Source organism: Mandrillus leucophaeus, unplaced genomic scaffold (genome assembly GCF_000951045.1).
Source record: "Mandrillus leucophaeus isolate KB7577 unplaced genomic scaffold, Mleu.le_1.0 Scaffold214, whole genome shotgun sequence".
NCBI classification, from domain to species: domain Eukaryota; kingdom Metazoa; phylum Chordata; class Mammalia; order Primates; family Cercopithecidae; genus Mandrillus; species Mandrillus leucophaeus.
This window is the reverse complement of record NW_012102188.1, coordinates 512933-533848: the sequence shown is the minus strand read 5'-3', so window position 1 is coordinate 533848 and position 20916 is coordinate 512933. Positions and strand designations below refer to the sequence as shown.

Sequence of the window (20916 nt, the reverse complement as noted above, 5' to 3'; positions counted from 1 at the left end):
AGGGTCATTGAGGACTACATCTTCACACATTTCATTTGTGTGTGGCCTGGCACGCCCCTATGGGACCTTCATTTGGAAGCCTCAAGTCCTGTCACTGATATGTTGAACATGTTTGACACATAGATTGTGACCACAATGCCACTTTACCTTGGCTACAGCTCTTTCACACTTGAATCAGTGGGGGTAATCTTCCCTAGCCCTTGGATGAACACAGCTGCAGGCCTTTAACATTCTCTCTTTTTCCTAGGTATTAAACAGTAGGGGCTCCTACTTGTGACACAGAGTCTTAGCTGACACAGGAGACACAGTGGGCATTGGAGAATGGGTTCCAGGTAAGTGTCTTCTTGTTGAAGTTGCACAACAGCCTTGGAAATAGTTAAGTAATATGGGGTCCGGGTTGTTTTTTGTTTCTTTGTTTGTCTGTTGCTCATATTTCCCTACACATAGTCTGATCACTTGAATAATTAGGACATTAAATTGCAGTATCATTTGGATGCACACCAAGTACAAAATTAACATTGCAGAGCAGACATCCCACAGTTTAGCTAAGTTTTGGCATTTGTGGATTTTTAAAAGCATAACTGCAACTTCTTTGACGCTTCTTCTTCAAGAGGTTGGGCTTGAACCTCTGCGGCTGCTCCCCATGAGGCTGGGGTTGTGACTGCTTCCATCAAGAGAGTAGGGTGGAGTTATGTGACCTCGGAGGCTAGGACCTAAAAGGCCATGAAGCTTCCTCTTTGTTTACTGGAATGCTTGCTCTTGGAGCCCTGAGCTGCCATGCAAGACTTCCAGCTACTCCAAGGCCACCATGGAGAAGCCTCCTTTAGGTGCTCCAGTTAGTCTGCAGCCCTAGTGCCCAAGTCATCCCAGTGCAGATGGCAGCTATGTGAGTGAACAAGCCTTGAGATCGGGGTTAGCCAACTTTTTATCTAAAGGGTCATACTGCACAGCTTTGTGGGCCACATAATCTCTGTCACAATGACTGTGTTCTGATAACATTTATTTGCAAAAAGAAGCCATAGGTCTGCAGGCTGTAATTTGCTTTACATGATTCTAATCCCCACTATTTGAGCCTAAGGTCCCAGGCAGATATGGAGGAGCAAAGACAAGCTATTTCCCCTGTGCTCTGTCCAAACCTCCGATCCACAGAATCCAGGAATCTAATAAAATGGCTGACATTTTACACCCACTATGTTTGGGGTGGTATGTCAAACACCGGTAGATAGCTGAAGAATATTGTACAAGGCAGGCCTCAACAAGAAAGTAAGATTTGAGCTGACTTGGAAGAGAGTCAACTGGGAAGCTGTGTGTCTGGGGGAAGAGCATTTCAGGCAGAGGGAACAGCCAGTGCAAAACCTTTCGGTGGAGGAGTGCTTGGTATATGTGAGCAATAGCAAGGAAATTGCAGGAGAACAGCTCTGCTGAGGTGCCCCTGGCAATCTTGCACATCTCTGGAGGCCATGTAGGCAAGTATGGTGTGAGCCAAGTCTTGTGGGACTGCCCTGCGATTTCCCCTAAAGCAGGGATAGGTAAGCCTGGTGAGGAGCCACTGGGAGGCAGTTTCCTATCCCTACCTTGCGGGATACTGCTGCAAGGCCATTTCTCTTCCTTCTCCAATGTTTCAATTGACTGTAGGACTTTCCATATCCCTCCCTCCACCTCCCAGCCCCCTTCCCTCCAAGCATACAGCACCAGGCTCCTGTGAAGTCTATAAAACTGCTTGGTGTAGTTTAGACTTGGCTACTCAGTGGCAGGGCTCATGTTGTCTTTTTTTTTTTTTTTAAATCATGTAGACCCATAGGATAACAATCGCCCTTCCAGTTTGGTGTTATCCTGTGGGCCTAAAGATGCATGGAGCTGACACAACACTGATTTTGCTTTTGCTGTCGGTGTAAGTAATAACCTGTCTAAATCCATCTGGGCTGCTTGTCTCCTTCCCGTAGCCAAATCTACGGGAATTGTCTAGCCAGTGTAGGGGTCAAGGGACTGCTTGACAAGAGACCAAAGTAAATGGAAGAGGCGTAAGGAGGTGAGGCCAAAGAGGAAAGGGGACTAGGTCACATACAACCTCGGAGATCACTGCAGAACCTTGGCTTATGCGGAGAGACAGCAGGAACCACTGATAGGTTTGGGGTGATTTGAGCAGAGCAACATGATTAGGCTCATGTTACGTTGTTAAAGGGACCACCTTAAAATACATTCATTCTAAAAGTGTTACCTTTAAGAAACTATGTATATAAATTAAGTTACTGTTGCCATTATTAGTATAAGTAGTTACATTTCTCTTACGATTCACTCTCTGCTACTGCCTCTTGGACCCTGCACACCTTGTGGAGGTCCATGAGAGTAACGTGCTGTGGTTTCCCCTCTCCCAACTCCTGCTCTGCACTTTGTCATTCACTTTCATCTCCCTCCTTGAGTGTCACCTCTCTCTGGCTCGTCAAGGAGCCACAGCAAAGCGTCCTTCCCCAGGAACCCCTCCCCCAGGGGCGGTGCGCTCCTCGACGCCAGGGCCGTGTAGCGCACCTCGGGCCAGGTACCCAGGAGGTGCTCGGCGGCGAGCGGAATGGATGTGGAGGAGCGCTCGGCAGGGAGCGCTGCCGCCGTGGCCTTGGCCTCTGGGAGCGGCGCTGCCAGGGTTTTCTGTGTCAGCCAAGCCTGGAATGCGGGGGCGCCTCTGGACCCTCCTCTTGGGTCTGGGGGCTGCCTCGGGCATCCTCCACTCCTCTCCCACCTTCTGTCCTTCCCTATCTCCCACCCACAGGTGTGGGGCTCCGGACCCGCGCAGCGGCCAGAGCCGTCTCCTCTGGACCTCCAGCCCGCCCCTCCCCTTCACTTCTCTCTCCAGCTCCCTCCTGGTCTCTCAGCCCCCTCCCCTTCCTCTCCTCCCAGCTCCCCGCCGTGCGCCCCACGGTGGCCTTCGGCCCGCCCCTCCTCTCCAACCCCCTCCCTTTCCCCTTTACGCCACTCCTCCCCCTCGTCCTCCCGCCCCCTCCCACTCCAACCTGCGGGGCCCGCCGGGACTCGCCCCCCTGCCCGCCCCTCTCCTCTAGCCCTGGTCGGCCTCGGCTCGGCCCCCGGCCCGCCCCTTCCAGCCCTCGGCACCACCCGCCGGCCGCTGGGCTCCACCACTCTGCACTCGCTGCCGGGGCCGCCTGGACAGGGAGCTTCGCTGGCGCGCTTAGCCGGCGACAGGGCAGGTTCGGGACGTCCATCTGTCCGTCCGTCCGGAGAGAAATTACAGATCCGCAGCCGCGGGATGGGGCCGGCCCCGCTGCCGCTGCCGCTGCTGCTGGGCCTCTTCCTCCCCGCGGTCTGGAGTAGAGGTGAGTGCGCCGGCTGGGGGCCAGGCGAGGGGGTGGGGGCTCCCAGGACGAAGCAGGGGGCTCAGGGGAGTGAGCGCGTCCACAGGGGCGCGCCTGGCTGCTGGACAAGTTTGCAAACACCCTCCACCCACTGCGGTGCCAGAGAAGGGGGCGCAGGCGAGCCTTCCGTCCACTGACCGCGGCCCCTCAAGCGTCCCGAGGGCACCCAGCCCTGCTTGTGGGTGCGCGTCGTGGTGAAGCCGGGTCGGGGTCGGGGCTGCAGCCTTCCCTCTTCACCTCCGAGGAGGAAATCGAGCTCCGCTGGGCGCGCTGCAAGTCCCAAAGTTCCTACGAGTGGAACGTAGGTAGCAGGTCTGGTCTGGAATGCGACGAGAACTTTCCACTAGACAGAGTTGCATGGTGGAGCCCCGATCTGGCGGGAGTTCCGGGGGCCACAGATCCGGTCTCCCGAGGGACCGGCGTGGGGCGAACGAACGGGCTGCGGGAGTCGGAGCTGCAGTCCGGGAGCCGCGATAGACTGAGGCCGAGCGTCCGGCCAGGGAGGGACGGCAGTCCTGGCTGCTCCCACTGGGCCCTTACGGACATTATTAGCATCCCTTTGTAGAGGCACCCAGGGAGTGTGGGGACCTGGAAAAGGGGAGCGTTCTTTTCACTCCTGTTATGGCAGAACAGAACTTACGGTGCTCGACAGCGTTTACGTTTATCTGGACGCAGCCAAGTGTTGTTACAGGCTTTTTTTTTTTTTTTTTTTCTGAGACCGAGTCTCGCTCTGTCGCCAGGCTGGAGTGCAGTGGCGCGATCTCGGCTCACTGCAATCTCCGCCTCCCGGGTTCAAGCGATTCTCCTGCCTCAGCCTCCCGAGTAGCTGGGACTACAGACGCGCGCTACCACGCCCGGCTAATTTTTGTATTTTTGGTAGAGACCGGGTTTCACCATGTTGGCCAGGATCGTCTCGATCTCATGACCTCGTGATCTGCCCGCCTCAGCCTCCCAAAGTTCTGGGATTACAGTCCTGAGCCACCGCGCCCAGTTTGTTCCAGGCATTTTAATACAAGATGCTGGATGGATACGTGGAGGCAAGGAAGGCCGGTTTCATTCTGCATGAACAGCTTATTTGGGGAGTGAGTGATGAACAGATTTCAAGTTTGATCGCTGATGCACTTCTTGAGGAAGCTGGAATAAACTTACCAGGCTTTACCCGAAAGAGAAAGAAAGGGGGAAAATGCTAAATAAACACATTCCAAGTATTTACTCTTAGCTAAAAGATTTCTATTTCCATTCAGAATGCAGATTTTCTCTCTTTTGGTCGTGAATGCATTTGACTAGCCTTCACCTATTATAGTCAAAGATGTTTTTTAGGAATACCTGGAAAGCTTAATTTATAGTCAAGTAAGTTACTTAAAAGTGTTTCCTTTGAGATTTACCTTTGAAAGCTCATTTACTCAAATGAAAAATTCTTAAACAACGCACCCCTTTTTCCACGTTAAATTACATAAGCAATTTATAATTTGGGGCAACATAGCAATTTGAAACAAACTTTAAGAGCCAAAAACCAAGCAAAGAACGAAAGCAGTCCTGTTCTCCACAGCCTCCCCACCCCCCAAACCTTCAAAAATTCCTCAGCATTTCTTCCAGACTCATTTTTCATAATCTGCTGCAAATCTCTTGTATGTTGCTACTAGTGAGGGCTGGCCGTGAATAGTCTTGGAGGTAGTGAATGTGGTGAGAACTATGGAGAAAGTAATGGGAACGACAGTTTTGTGTTAAATACTTAAAGATTGGAGTGCTTTTGTTTTCCTAAATTTTTAAAAGGCTGTAATAAAAAATGTTTGTAGCTGACAATCAACTTTAATCAGACAATCATAAAAAGGCCTTTTAAAATCCACCCAACTGGAAGAATGAAAAGTTTCACTAATTGTTCTTCTTGCACTTTTTGCTTTTTGTTTTGAACTTTACCTGTGAGATGTCTGACAGTTTTACGTCTCACCTTGTGAAAAGCTTAAAGAATGGGATTCTCACTGGCAGAAGTACAGCACAAAGGAGTGCTGTATGAAGAAATTAAAAATGGAAATTAGACTCTTCATCTAATTTTAAGATTTTCCTATTACACATTGTGGGTCTGAGTGCTTTGCTGACCACACAGGAGAGACAGAGAGAGAGAAAGAGATAATGAGAATGTGTGTGTAGATTCTACACTGTAGAAGCATAGAGGAATGGATAAATAAAATTTAAGCATCACTTTAACCCAGGAATTCCCCTCTGCCCCCCAACACACATACACACCACACATCTGACAAAGACATGCACACATAAAACTGGAACTGCCAAACCAGGAGCATTTTGAGACTTTCCAGTCTTTCCTTTCTGCTCAGTCTCTGATGGGGGTGCCATTGAGCAGCAAAATGAGGCAAGCGGTGGCTATCTGAAGGGCCAGGGAGAGGATGGAGTAAGATAAATATAGATGTGGATAAAAATGAACGCATTATGAGGACTTAGCTCATGATGAGGCTATGTGTGCAGCTAAACTCAACCCTTAGAGTAAATTAGGCTTTTGAGATTCTTTAATGTTAATATTTCCTTCCAAACTGATATTGTAATATGTATTCCAGTATATTGTAAACATCTTCCCAGAGGGAACTTTTAAGTTGTTCTGTTGCTTATGGGCTTTATTACAAAGGCTTCAAATGCTTTTTGAAAGTACATGGTGCATATTTTAAAAATGAATACTTTTTAGAAAATTATTCTGACCCATTAAAGTGCTAAGTGGAATACTTTTCTTTTCTTTTCTTTCTTTTTTTGGCAGGGTCTCATTCTGCCACCCAGGCTTGAGTCCTGTGGCATGATCACTGCTCACTGTAACCTCAACCTCCTGGGCTCAAGTGATCCTCCCACCTCAGCCTCCCAAATAGCTATGACCACAGGCACATATCACCATGCCTGGCTAATTTTTTATTTTTTGTAGAGACAGGGTCTCACTATGTTGCCCAGGCTGGTCTTGAACTCCTGGGCTCGAGCAATCTTCCCACCTTAGCCTCTCAACATGTGGGGATTATAGACATGAGCCACCATGCACAGCTGAATACAATTTTTAAAAAATTAACAGTAATTTTTTTTGTTTTGTTTTTGAGACGGAGTTTCGCTCTTGCTGTCCAGGCTAGAGTGCAATGAATGGCGCAATCTCGGCTCACCGCAACTTCCCACCTCCCGGGTTCAAGCAATTCTCCTGCCTCAGCCTCCCGAGTGTATGGGATTACAGGCATGCGCCACCATGCCCGGCTAATTTTGCATTTTTAGTAGAGATAGGGTTTCTCCATGTTGGTTAGGTTGGTCTCGAACTCCCAACCTCAGGTGATCTGCCCGCCTTGGCCTCCCAAAGTGCTGGGATTACAAGTATGAGCCACCACGCCCAGCCAATAATTATATTTTTAAATCTTAATTTTTGAAAGAATTTCCAGATAATTGTAGGAGAAGGGCCAGTGAGTTACTAGTCAGCATCAGTCAAGAAGAGGTTCAATCTTTTTATGCCTGTGAATTGGGAACATGCTGCCGGGTAGAAAAACTGAGCTGGGACCTTGAACACACATGTGAAACAGCCGCTTTCCATGTAATGGCCAGAACGAGATTTTGGAAATGAATCTGATTGTGTTTTCCACTTGAAAATCTTCCAGTGGCTTCCTGCTCCCTACTAGAATTTGCAGAGACTCACAGCGAACCTCTTTGACCCATTTCCATTCACTTCCCACTTGTTCCCACTACTCCAGCCACCTGTGTCTTCTTTCTAGGGCCTCAGCAGCCTTTGCAAGTGACTGTTCCCTCTGGCTGGAACCTTTTCCCCAAGATCTCAGCATGCTGGCTTCTTCTCATCCTTTGTTTGGGTTTCAGTTCAGAGGTTCTCCTTGAGAGGCCTTCCCCAATAACCACCACCTGCCAAAGTGTCATATGCATACAGCCCACTATCCCTTAAATTTAATTTCCTGATAATGCTTCTCAACCTGATCAGTCCCTCCCTCCCTCCCTGCTTGCTTGCCTTCTTTCCTTCCTTCCTTCCTTCCTTCCTTCCTTCCTTCCTTCCTTCCTTCCTTCCTTCCGTCCTTTCCTTTGTCTTTTCTTTTCTTTCCTTTTCTATTCTTTTCTTTTCTTTTCTTTTCTTTTCTTTTCTTTTCTTTCCAGAGTCTTGCTCTGTCACCCAGGCTGAAATACAATGGCACATTCTCCGCTCACTGCAACCTCCGCCTCCCAGGTTCAAGTGATTCTCCTGCCTCAGCCTCCCTAGTAGCTGGGACTACAGGCACCTGCCACCACAGCTGGCTAATTTTTGTATTTTTAGTAGAGACAGGGTTTCACCGTGTTGGTCAGGCTGGTCTCGAACTCCCGACCTCAGCTGATCTGCCTACCTCGGCCTCCCAAAGTGCTGAGATTACAGGCGTGAGCCACTGCACCCAGCCTTACCTTTTTGTTTGCTCGTTTTCCTCCACTGTCCCCCCACTACAGGGTAAGCTCCTGGTGGCAGGGCTGCTGTCTTGTTCACTGCTAACACTGCATGGAGCTCATAGGGTGCTCAGTGAGTATCAGAGCACAGCATGAAAGAACCAAGCCCCTGCATGTCTTGCCAGGTGCTCCTCACCCTTCTCTTTTCCTACTGGCTTTTCCAGAGACAGAATGGCTGGAGCTCCCATGCCCTCACATTTGGGGCTTGGTTAATAGAAAACAATCTTTTATTTTGCTGTGATGCCAAGGTGATTTCATTACTGGAGGAGCTAGTCAATTAAAACAAGAGAGATTTTTGGATTGTGTTAACCCCAGACATATTTTATATTGTCCTAACTTTTCCAACTAGAAAAAAAAATGTCAGAAGGTAATTTTTCATGTTAAACACAGTTCTAACAACTCCTTGCTCAGGGGCAGGTAGCCCTTGGTGCCTTGACTTTGGCCCTTGTCATTAGTTTAATCTTAACCCAAAGCATATGGCTTTGAACTGGTATGTGTCTCAGCAGGAGGTTAATTATTAGAAAAACTGAAAGGGGGCTCACACTATGTGAAGCACACTATGCCTCTGGGGACGGGAATGAAAGTGTTAATCGGGACTGGCCTCTGGGGCTTTGGGGGTGGTGGTTAACTTTCAGGACCTCTCTTCCTTTTTGGGTACAGTGGGAGGCTCTGTTGCATAGAATAGTTAGGAGGACGTAATGAGCTAATGGCAGGTGATACGTGCTTAAAATATACTTGCCATTCTTACCAATGGCTCTCCTCCATTCTTCTGAACTCAAGTTTGGGGGAAATGTTTTTCCTAGACAAAAGGTGTTGGGAGGAGGGTTCTTTTCTTACTGAAGCGTTTCCTGAATGGTCCACCCTCCATTGTTCAGAATGCTTCGGTGAAGGGGCCCTGGGGTGTCGCCCTAGAGTGCCCAAGTCCTTTGCTGCAGCTCTCTAGGGTTTTGTTTACTAGTAGTTTGAGCAAAACCCACCCAGGACCAAGCAGTTCTCCAAAGAAGCAGGGCCCGCCCTGACTGCCACTCCCCTCCTCCCCCTGCCCCCATACCTTCCCTTATGGAGTTCAGACTTGACATAGTACAGGAATAGCTTCCTGTCATGTGCCTCTCAGGAAGGTATAAAAATGAAGTTCAGTTCCTGTTCAACTTTTCCCACATAACTCTTTTCCAAAGTGAGTGTAGTTTCTTTCTTCTTTTTTTTTTTTTTTTTTTTTTTTTTTTTTTTTTTTTTTGGTATTTGTTTTGTTTTAGGGTTTTTGCGTGTGAACATCTAGAAAATTCTTTTGTTTTGTTTTGTTTTGTTTTTTGAGATAGAGTCTTGCTCTGTCACACAGGCTGGAGTGTAGGTGGCGCAATCTCGGCTCACTGCATCCTCCACCTCCCGGGTTCAAGCAGTTCTCTGCCTCAGCTTCCTGAGTAGCTGAGATTACAGGTGCCCACCACCACATCCGGCTAATTTTTGTATCTTTAGTAGAGACGGGGTTTCACTATGTTGGGCAGGCTGGTCTTGAACTTCTGACCTTGTGATCCACCCGCCTTGGCCTCTCAAAGTGCTGGGATTACAGGCATGAGCCACCGCGCCCGGCTCAGAAAATTCTTTTCCTTCTTACCACATCGAGCTAGGTGTTCCCAATGAGGTCAGTTGGCTGCAACATAGAGAAAATGAGGCTTTGGTTCTTAGAGTAGATTCCATGTACAGGTGTGAGTATGTGTGCGCAGGGTGGTCATGTAGGAAATGGAAAGGGCCGTGAGCCCCAGGTGCACTCCTGGCTCCTGGTGCTTCCTGCTTGATGATATGGGTGAGCCAGCCCTCAGGTGCCCTGGAGGGAACCCTGATTACTCTCCCTCTGGCACTCTGGGCATTGGCTAACCCTTGACCAGAGTTAAACCAATTCCGTCTCTTTTCATTCTATGTCTCCCATTCCTGCCTCCAGCTGAAGTGCTAAAAATGCAGCCTGGCAGGGGCAGAGAATTCCATTAGGATCAGCAGGCCCCTTTTGGAGAGCAAGGATACTAAGAATACCTGCCATCCTGGCACTTCCTCCCTCCTAGGCCTTAGTTTTCTCTGTCTGAACCATGGCTGTTGAACTGGGTGAAAGATTCTTAACCACAGGAAGGGAGGGCCTAGATCTTCCCTAGTTTTGTGAGACTCTGCAGCTGGACAACCCTCCCTTCGTGGGAGCTGTCACATTTTCACTCTCGGGGCCACTGTCAGGCAGCAGGATCTGGGGACATGGCCTGCATGTGAAACCCTGGGCTGCTATGGCCAAGTCACCCCCTCAGGTCCTGGTGTTTCAGAGTGATAAAGGAAGAAAGGGTGATTACGTCTTGAATATTTCATTGAGAAACCTACACTCAGTTCTTTTTTTTTTTTTTTTTTTTTTTGACATGGAGGCTCACTCTGTCACCCAGATTGGAGTGCAGTGGCGCGATCTCAGCTCACTGCAGCCTCCGTTCCTGGGTTCAAGCGATTCTCGTGCCTCAGCCTCCCAAGTAGCTGGGATTACAGGCGCCCATTACCACGGCCGGCTAATTTTCATATTTTTTGGTGGAAACAACGTTTCATGATGTAGGCTTTGTTGGTCTTGAACTCCTGACTTCAGATGATTGGCCCGCCTTGGCTTCCCAAAGTTCTGGGATTATAGGCGTGAGCCAATGTGCCCAGCCAGAAACCTACACTCAATTTTAAAGCATTTTATTTCGTCCTTCTTGCCTAGATCTTCAACTATCAGTGCTTCTTTCACTCAATGGTAAATGGATTTTCCATGCATCTTGGAGGTGGCAGGGAGAAGGGGCAGAGGGAGTGAGAGAGAACAGATGTTGGCTTTATGTTTGGAACAAAATTACACCAAAAGCTAAGAACATTTATATTTGTGCTTAGAGAAACCCCATTTCATTTCAGAAGCTCAATGCCTGGATTTTTGTGCCAGCATATTTTCCACTTGCATGTTTCTCTTTGTACTCTGTGCCTTCCATGTATTTCTGTCGGTTCCTTCAAAACAAGATCCAATCCTCACAGGGTTAGTGCTCTGCCCTAGGTCACTCCGGGAGGGGTTCATCCTCCGGATTTAGATCTCAGGTTGGCACTTACGCAAATGCTTTCTGACAGATCCCTTTTTTTGTGTAATCTGCTTTTTCCTTGAGGATCTAGATATCTCAGCATTCAGGGACAGTAAACATCTTAGAACTTGCCTTAGCTGTGGTCTTGCCTCTCATTAGAGACACAAAGGAAAGCCTTGTTTATTTTGGAGAAGGAATTGTTTTGTTATTTTAAGCCTTAGGGCCTTGTTGTTAGAGCTACCAATAGTAGATTGGCTTCATTATGGTTTTGAAAATGATCACTTTCACAAGTAAGAACGGGCTGTCTTAGTGGAGAATATTAGAACAGAGACTCAAACTTAACTGAAAGTTGTTTTCTGTCACTGCGCTGCTTAGGGAATTCTCAGTGAGGTGATAAATATTCATGGACTCCCCAAGTGTTGTGTGTGCCTGGAGGCCAGTTTTTCACTTGTTCCAATTAATGGCAGGCTGCCTCCACACAGGAAGTGAAACCAGCCTTTAAGCCTTTTTGCAATTCTGGCACATGATTTGAAGATTTGGTGATGAAAACAATGTTCTTTGAAAGTTTTGGAGCAAAGAAAAAAAAAAGCAGCTTTTTAGATTCACTCTTAGTTTAAAAAATAACCACTTTGGGAGTTGAAAGATGGAAGTTCTCATCCCAGCTTTGATAGGAACCTACAGGGACAGCTGGGGTACAGTGTCTCCTCCTTCTAAAACTCCACATCCTCACTTGTCAAATGAGAAAGCAGATAGATGATTCTGGGCCCCTTTGGGGCCGAACACTGATTCCATCTAAAGGGGAGAGGGTGGGAAGGGATACTTTCTCCCATGCAGTTTGGGACACAGAGTCTCAGCCTGAGTTTGACCCTCAGCCCTGTGCCTGACTCTGGGTGTGAGCATTCTTAGGCATCAGCCTAGAAATCGAGATGGAGACTGCGTGAAGAGTTTCATTAAAAATGAGTGACGTAGCCGGGCGCGGTGGCTCATGCCTGTAATCCCAGCACTTTCGGAGGTGGAGGTGGGTGGATCACCTGAGGTCAGGAGTTTGAGACCAGCCTGACCAACATGGTAAACCCTGTCTCTACTAAATAACAAAGAATTAGCCGGGCGTGGTGGCACATGCCTGTAATCCCAGCAGCTTGGGGGACTGAGGCAGGAGAATCACTTGAACCCAGGAGGCGGAGGTTGCTATGAGCCAAGATTGTGCCACTGTACTCCAGCCTGGGCAACAACAGCAAAACTCTGTATCAAAGGGAAAAAAAAAAAAAAAAGAGTGATGCTAGTGGGTTCTTTGCTGTTGACAGCTGCCATTCCCTGCCACCTGGGCTGTCTGTTCCTCCAGGAAGTACCCTCTCCAAGTCTATCTGGGGCAGTAGAATAGTCTGGAAACATGGAGGAATATTTCTGAGAATATTGGATCTCCCCAAATGCATATGACCTGTTCCTGCTAAATCTTCTGGGAGCATGGGCTCTTGGGTTCTGAGAGACAGAGGGGTGGACTAAGCTTTTTCTGGACTGGATGGAGTGGGGCATATCCTCCCGAGGGGGAACAGCAGAATATTCAGGATCAGAGAGAATGATGTCATTTTCAAAAGTTTATTCATTCGATATTATGATGTCATTTTATATTTGGAAATTTAAAAAAAATTTTGTGATATAAACTGTAGAATGTAACGCTCTTAAATATTCTGGCTGGGAAGATAAGGATAAGGACAATGATTCATGACAGGGGTTCTCAACAAGAGGTATGCTTCAGAACCACCTAGAAGTGTTTCCACAGTGTAGAAGCTCAGGTTCCCAGGACCTGTGAACTCAATCTTTGGGACTGTGGCCCTGCCTTGTGTATGTCCAAGCCATTCTGTGCCACCTCTTTCATTACACTCCACTGATGCAGTATGTCTGATGCCTGATTCTTGGGGAGTGGTGGGGAGCCTTTCCCTATTACCCCATCCCAGGAGGGGTATGTATTAGAACCTGGCCATTGAGGGTAGGAATAAGCTAATTATGCTTATCGAAGGAAGGCAGCAAGTCCTGGACAAAGTGAGAATGTTGAGCTGGATGATTCATTAAGCTAAGTGCCCTTAGGATTTTAGGACCTGTTGGTGGAAGGAGATACAGCTAATCAGGTGGGCCAACCAGTAAATAGTAAGGCCTTTCCCTTTTTACCATTACATTTTTTCCTCTCACCTACTCTTTTTTTTTTTTTTTTTTTTTTTTTTTTGAGACGGAGTCTCACGCTGTCGCCCAGGTTGGAGTGCAGTGGCGTGATCTCGGCTCACTGCAAGCTCCACCTCCTGGGTTCACGCCATTCTCCTGTCTCAGCCTCCTGAGTAGCTGGGACTACAGGCGCCCGCCACCGCGCCCGGCTAATTTTTTTTGTACTTTTAGTAGAAACGGGGTTTCACTGTGGTCTCGATCTCCTGACCTTGTGATCCACCCGCCTCGGCCTCCCAAAGTGCTGGGATTACAGGCGTGAGCCACCGCGCCCGGCCTCACCTACTCTTTATACTCACACCTTATTATACAATATTTAGAATACGCAAAAGGATGTAACAGGTAATAAAACTCACCTGTACTCACTACTTGGCATTAGCACCATAGTGGAAGTCCCCGGTCGTTCCTCTCTCCAGTGTCATCCCCTCACTCCCACCCAGAGAAAACCATTATCCCACATTGGGTGTTTCAATTCCCATGCATCTCTTTATCCTTTGACCATGATTGACATGATTATGTTGGTAACACTCTATAGTGTTGTTTTGCATCATATCACTTGGGGTTTACATTTGATTGCATGTAACAGAAAATCTTACTTCAGTGGTGTAACCAAAAGGGGAGTATTTTTCTCATACAACAAGCCGTCTGACAGCAACCAGGTTGGGATTAGACAGTGGCTCCATGATAAAGTCAATGACCTGGCTCCTTGCTCTGACATCTGTAGTGTATGCTTTTAGAACACATTGTTCCTTAAATGGCTGCTGTGCTTCTGGGCATTTCATTTGCTTTCCGGGCAGAAAAAAGCAGAAGGGCAAAGGACAAAAAGTCTCATACCAGCTGAGTCTGTCCTTTTTATCAAGAAGGTGACTGGAACATCTCAGCACCAAAAAACAAGCCATCCGATTAAAAAATGAACAAGTGATCTAAACCTATTTCTCAAAAGAAGACATACAAATGGCTAACAGATAAATATATGAAAAAATGCTTCACATCACTAATCATCAGGGAAATGCAAACCAAAATTACAACCAGGTTTCATCTCATTGCATTTAGGATGGCTATGTCAAAAAAGCAAAAAATAACAAATGCTGGCAAAGGTGCAGAGAAAAGGGAACTCATACACTGCTGGTGGGGATTTAAACTAGCACAACCACTATTGTGGCAGGCCAGGTCTCACTAACGCAGGCCTCTGTAACAACTGTTCCAGCACTGAGTAATAGAGCCAGTGCCCCCATACAAAGGCTGGAATGTAATAAAAACCCACTGGAAGTTTTGCCCAGGCCTTTCCTGGGCCTTGAATCATGACAAGATAATGAAGGAATTCTTAACAGGCCCCCTTTAGGATTCAACAAGTTTTATTGGGGATCTGAAGAAACTCCCCAGACCTCCACAAACAAGTTTATTGGGGGTCTGAAGGAACTCCTCAAACCTCCATAATTTAGCAGGAGACAAGGTAATAAGGGTAATCACCCCAGCACCTGGATTTACTTAAAGTACATTTACTGAGGCTCCAGAAGAAGGTCCTCAGCACTCAGATCTTAGTTATAGATTAGAAGAAGTTAATCACTTATGTCTTTAAATGAATGCACACTTACATGTAGACATACAGCTTAGAAGGTATATAAGCCCTAGAAAACTTTATAATTTTGAGTTGGTCTGGGGGTATTTTCCAGGCCTTCTCACTGTACCCAGTTACAGAAATAAACTCCCTTCTTTCCCAGTCCATCTGCATCTCGTTATTGGGCCATGAGAATAAGCAGCCCAACCCTCGGTTTGGTCCAGGAACGCTATGGAGAATGGTATGGAGGTTCCTCAAAAAACTACAGATAGAACTACCATATAGATCCTGCAACTGCACTTTACTGGTCATTCATCCAAAAGAAAGGAAATCAGTATGTCAAAGCGACTTTTGCACCCTCATGTTTATTGCAGCACTATCCATAATAGCCAAGCTAAGGAATCAGTGTAGGTATCCATCCGTGGATGAATGGATAAAGAAAATGTGGTATAAGCCTTGGCAACATGGCGAGACCTAGTCTCTACCAGAAATAAAAAAAATAGCTGGACATGGTGGTGCTTGCTGGTAGTCACAGCTGCTCAGCAGGCTGAAGCGGGAAGATTCTTTGAGCCCAGGAGTTTGAGACTGCAGTGAGCTATGATTGCCTTACTGCACTGCAGCCTGGGCAACAGACTGAGACCCTGTCTCTTAAAAAAAAAAAAAAAAAAACTATATATATGTGTTTGTATAAATAGACACACACACAAACACACATACACACACAATGGAATACTATTAAATATTTAGCCATAAAATAAATCCTGCCCTTGGTGGCAACATGGATGGAACTAGAAGACATTAGATTAATTAAAACAAGCCAGGAACAAAGTTAAACGCCACATGTCCTCACTCACAGGTGGAAGCTAAACAAAACAGTTGATTTTTGTAGAAGGAAAAAGTAGAACAAAGGATACTAGAGCCTAGAAAAGGTAGGAGGAAGGGGAGGATAGGAATAGATTCGTTAAAGAATTCAAAATTACAGCAAGATAGGAGGGATAAGGTTAGTGTTCTATAGCACTGTAGAATTACTATAGATAACAATAATATATAGTTTTCGTTTGTTTGTTTTTGAGAAGGAGTATTGCTCTGTTGCCCAGGCTGGAGTGCAATGGTGCGATCTAAATGGCGCCATCTCCGCTCACTGCAACCTCCACTTCCTGGGTTCAAGTGATTCTCCTGCCTCACCCTCCCAAGTAGCTGGGATTACAGGCACCTGCCACCGTGTCCAGCTAATTTTTGTATTTTTAGTAGAGAAGGAGTTTCACCATGTTGGTCAGGCTGGTTTTGCACTCCTGACCTCAGGTGATTCACCTGCCTCAGCCTCCCAAATAGTGCTGCGATTACAGGTGTGAGCCATTGCGCCCAGCCAACAATAGTGTATAATTTCGAATAGCTAGAAGGAGGATATTGAATATTCCCAAAACAGAGAAATGATAGACGTTTGAGATGATGAATATGCTAATTACTCTGATCTGATCACTATGTATGTGTCACAACATCACTGTGTACTCTATAGATATATACAGTTATGTGGATTAAAGCAGGTTTTTAAAAATTATTTATTTATTTATTTATTTATTTTTGAGACGGAGTCTTTCTCTGTTGCCCAGGCTGGAGTGCAGTGGCGCCATCTCAGCTCACTGCAAGCTCCGCCCCCCGGGTTCACAGCATTCTCCTGCCTCAGCCTCCCGAGTGGCTGGGACTACAGGTGCCCGTCACCACCCGTGGCTAATTTTTTTTTGTTTTTTGTTTTTTTTTAGTATAGACGGGATTTCACTGTGTTAGCCAGGATGGTCTCGATCTCCTGACCTCGTGATCTGCCCACCTCGGCCTCCCAAAGTGCTGGGATTACAGGCGTGAGCCACCGTGCCTGGCCGATTAAAGCAGTTTTTTAAAAAGGTGATAACTTGATGTGAGGCCCCATGCTGTGGATTTCTGCTAACCTTTCCCTGGTTCCTCCAAGCTGCCAGGAAGAGTGGCGAATGAAGTGTGCTAGCTGGGAAGTTGCCACCCTGAATGAAATTGGGTCCTCTTTGTGGAAAGAAGGGGAAATGGGTGCTGGACAGGACACTAGCAGCAGCTTACCTCATAAATGTTATAAAATTTCATATAGTGCGCTTTCTTCTTCAGCTTGCTTTTTTTTTTTTTTTTTTTTTTTTTTTTTGAGATGGAGTCTCGCTCTGTTGCCAGGCTGGAGTGCAGTGGCACGATCTTGGCTCACTGCAACCTCCACCTCCCAGGTTCAAGTGATTCTCCTGCCTCTGCCTCCTGAGTAGCTGGGACTACAGGCACGCACCACCACATCCAGCTAATTTTTGTGTTTTTAGTAGAGGCAGGGTTTCACCACGTTGGCCAGAATGGTCTCGATCTCTTGACCTTGTGATCTGCCCACCTCAGCCTCCCAAAGTGCTGGGATTACAGGCGTGAGCCACCGCGCCCGGCCTTGCTTCTTCACTCTTTGTGAAGTTTGCTAGATTCATCTGACTTGAAAAGTGTAGCCCTTGTTCATTTATCTTCATAGACAAATATATGAATATACCATAGTTTTATTTGTCCAGTCTCCTCCTTTTGTTTTTTTGTTTTCTTTCTTTTTTTTTTTTTGAAACAGAGTCTTGCTCTGTTGCCCAGGCTGGTGTGCGGTGGTGCTATCTCAGCTCACTGCAACCTCTGCCTCCTGGGTTCAATTGATTCTCCTGCCTCAGCCTCCCGAGTAGCTGGGATTACAGGTACGCACCACCATGCCTGGCTAATTTTCCAATTTTTAGTAAAGATGGGATTTCACCATGTTGGCCAGGCTGGTTTTGAACTCCTGACCTCCAGTGATCTGCCCGTCTTAGCCTCCCAAGTGCTGGGATTACAAGCATGAGCCACTGCGCCCAGCCTTTTTTTTTTTTTTTTTTTTTTAATTTTTTGAGTTGGCTCCCGTCCAGGCTGAAACACAGTGGTGCCATCATAGCTCAATGGAGCCCAGGCTGAGTTGTAGTGGTGCCATCATAGCTCACTGGAGCCTAAACTCCTGGGCTCAAGTGATCCTCCCACCTCAGCCTCTTGAGTAGCTAGGACTACAGGTGCATGCCACCACACCCAACTGTTTTTTAACTTTTTTGTAGAGATGAGGTTTTGCCATGTTGTCCAGGCTGGTCTCTAACTCCTGGGGGCAAGTGGTCCTCCTGCCTGGGCCTGCCAAAGTGTTGGGATTACAGACATGAGCCACTGCACCTGGCTTCCAGTCGCCTTATTTATTTATTTATTTATTTATGACAGAGTCTCATGCTGTCACCCCAGCTGGAGTGCAGTGGCGCGATCTCAGCTCACTGCAACCTCCACCTCCTGGCTTCAGGTGATTCTCCTGCCTCAACCTCCCAAGTAGCTGGGATTACGGGTGCCCACTACCAAGCCCAGCTAATTTTTTTTTTGTATTTTTAGTAGAGATGGGGTTTCACCATGCTGGCCACGCTGATCTCAAATTCCTGACTTCATGATTTGCCCACATCGGCCTCCCAAAGTGCTGGGATTATAGGCGTGAGCCACCACACCCAGCCCCAATTGCCTCTTAATGGGCATTTAGATTTTCCTGAATTTTTCTATTACAAACAACGTTGCCATGAACATTATTATTTTATATTGTGAGGTTTCCTTTGCCATAATTAAATGTGCAGATTTAAAATGTGGAGTCCGATGAGTTTTGATAAATATATGTATCAAAACCCCTACCCAAGTTGAGAGCCGTTAACCTTCTTACATGTCTCCCTGTGGACATATGTGAATCTCTAGGAGTGGAAATACTGAGTTGTAGGTTATATGTAATTTCAGCCTCATTATATATTGCCAGTCCTGCATATCTTATAGGCAGGTTGTTGCCATGGGAGATCTGGACTAAGATATTTCTTCCCAAGAATACTCTAAACAGATTTGAGAATACTCCTCAGGGCAGGTTGCAACTAGATTGTGAAGTGATTGATGCCACTGGCCCCTTCCCCACTCAGGCTTACCATTCAGTGCCCCATCCTCACCCGTGGCTCTCACACACTGGAGCCTTCCCTCGGTTCAACCCTCAGAACCACCTGCAACCCAGGGCTCAGTAACTGGAGCTTGTATGTGGATTGCAAGGTTAGGGTAGGGGGTGGCTGTGAGAAGCCCTCTTCATTCCTTCCTAGCCATGCAGAGCTGGGCAAGTCACTTAGCACCTGTGAACCTCAGGGTCCTCACCCATGAACTGGGGACAATTCCAGTGATACATCCTTCACAGGATTAGAGAAGATTGTCTAGGTAAAAGGGCTGGTGAAAGGTGAAAAAGTTTCTATGTGGGTTGATACAGGTACTGGGTCCTTTACTTTTTACCCAGGAGAAGATATTGAACATAGATTTGTAACATTGCTTAAAGGACCTCTATGCCAGGAATCAAAGACAAAGGCCAAATATATACTTTGAAATTATACTACAATCTGTATGTCAATTTGGGGAGAATTGATGTTTTTTCTAGGTTGAGATTTCCAATCTATGAACATAGTATATCTCTCCATTTATTTATATCTTCTTGTATTTCTTTATTCAGTGTTTTGTTGTTTTTAGCAGATGAGTTCTGTATGTGCTTTGTTAGATTTATACCTAAGTATTTCACCATTTGGAGTGATTGTAAATGGTATTGTATTTTTAATTTCAATGTCTATGTGTTTATTGCTTAATATGTAGAAATACATTAATTTGTATCTTGCAACCTTGATGAAATAACTTATTTGTTCCAAGGATACTTTTTTATAGATTCCTTGGAACTTTCTTTTTTTTCTTTTTTTATTGTTGAGATGGAGTCTCACTCTGTCACCCAGGTTGGAGTACAGTGGCGCAATCTCAGCTCACTGCCACCTCCACCTCCAGGGCTCAAGCGATTCTTGGGCCTCCCAAGTAGCTGGGATTACAGGCACATGCCACCACCATGCCTGGCTAATTTTTTTTTTTTTTTGTATTTTTAGTAGAGACAGGGTTTCACCGTGTTAGCCAGGGTGGTCTTGATTTCCTGACCTCGTGATCCGCCTTCCTCGGCCTCCCAAAGTGCTGGGATTACAGGCTTGAGCCACCGCGCCTGGCTGACATTGACTGATTTTCAAATATTGATCTGACTTTCTATCCATGGCATAAATTCTACTTGATTGTGGTATATAATTATTTTTATATATTGGTGAATTCTATTTGTTGATATTTTGTTAAAATTTTTTTGCATTTATGTTCATGAAGAATGTTGATCTGTTTTTTTCTGTATTGTTTTTGTCTGGTTTTGGTATCAGAGCAATACTAGCTTCATAAAATATATTGGAAAGTGCTACCGTCTCTTCTAATTTCTGAAGATTATATAGAATTGGTGTTAATTCTTCTTTAAGCATTTGGCATAGTTCTCCAATGAAACCATCTGGGCCTGGAGATATGTTTTTCAGTAGTTTTAAAAATTATGAATTCAGTTTCCTTAATAGTTATGGCCCTGTTCAAATTATCTATTTCATGTGGGGTACGTTGTGATAGTTTATGTTTTTTGAAGATTTAATTCACTTCCTCTATGCTACCAAATTCGTGTGTGGTTATTTGTAGTATTCACTTATTATCCTTTTGATGTCTACAGAGTCTATAGTGATTTCCTCTGTTTTAGTCCTGATATTAGCAATTTGTCTTCTCATTTTTTTCTTTGTTGGTCTTGCTAGAGGTTTGTTAATTTTATTGTTCTTTTCAAATAATTTGTTGTTTCATTGGTTCTGTATTGCTTTTTTTCATTTTCTTTTTTTATCTATTTTTTCTTCTCTCTGCTTGTTTTGGGTTTATTTTGTTCTTTCCCTGTGTTCTAAACTTAAATGATGGATTTTTAATACTATAAATTTTCCCCAGCCCTGCTTTACCTGTATCCCACAAATTTTGACATGTTGTGTTTTTATTTTCATTTAGTTCAATGTATTTAAAAAATTTTCTTTTCTTGACACTTTTTCTTTTTCTTTTTCTTTTTTTTTTTTTGAGACGAAGTCTTGCTCTGTGCCCCAGGCTGGAGTGCAGTGGTGCGATCTCAGCTCACTGCAAGCTCCCTCCCCCGGGTTCACGCCATTCTCTTGCCTCAGCCTCTCGAGTAGCCGGGACTACCGGCGCCCGCCACCACGCCTGGCTAATTTTCTTGTATTTTTAGTAGAGATGAGGTTTCACCGTGTTAGCCAGGATGGTCTCGATCTCCTGACCTTGTGATCCGCCCGTCTCGGCCTCCCAAAGTGCTGGGATTACAGGCTTGAGCCACCGC

General features: G+C 46.1%; 1 protein-coding gene across 2 annotated transcripts in view; it reads left to right on the top strand.

The window, feature by feature from the left end:
- The first annotated feature begins 3002 nt into the window (after window positions 1-3002).
- The window catches only part of MERTK (MER proto-oncogene, tyrosine kinase), a 143090-nt gene continuing 125176 nt past the window's right edge, over window positions 3003-20916 (top strand). Inside the window, exon 1 of one of the 2 annotated variants that reach the window (XM_011980519.1) lies at window positions 3003-3326. Coding sequence is in view for 1 of the 2 variants with exons in the window: in XM_011980517.1 (XP_011835907.1) it covers window positions 3260-3326 (67 nt within the window). In the remaining variant the exon portion in view is untranslated. The remainder of the gene's footprint in view (window positions 3327-20916) is intronic. The other variant, XM_011980517.1, reaches the window with a different exon arrangement.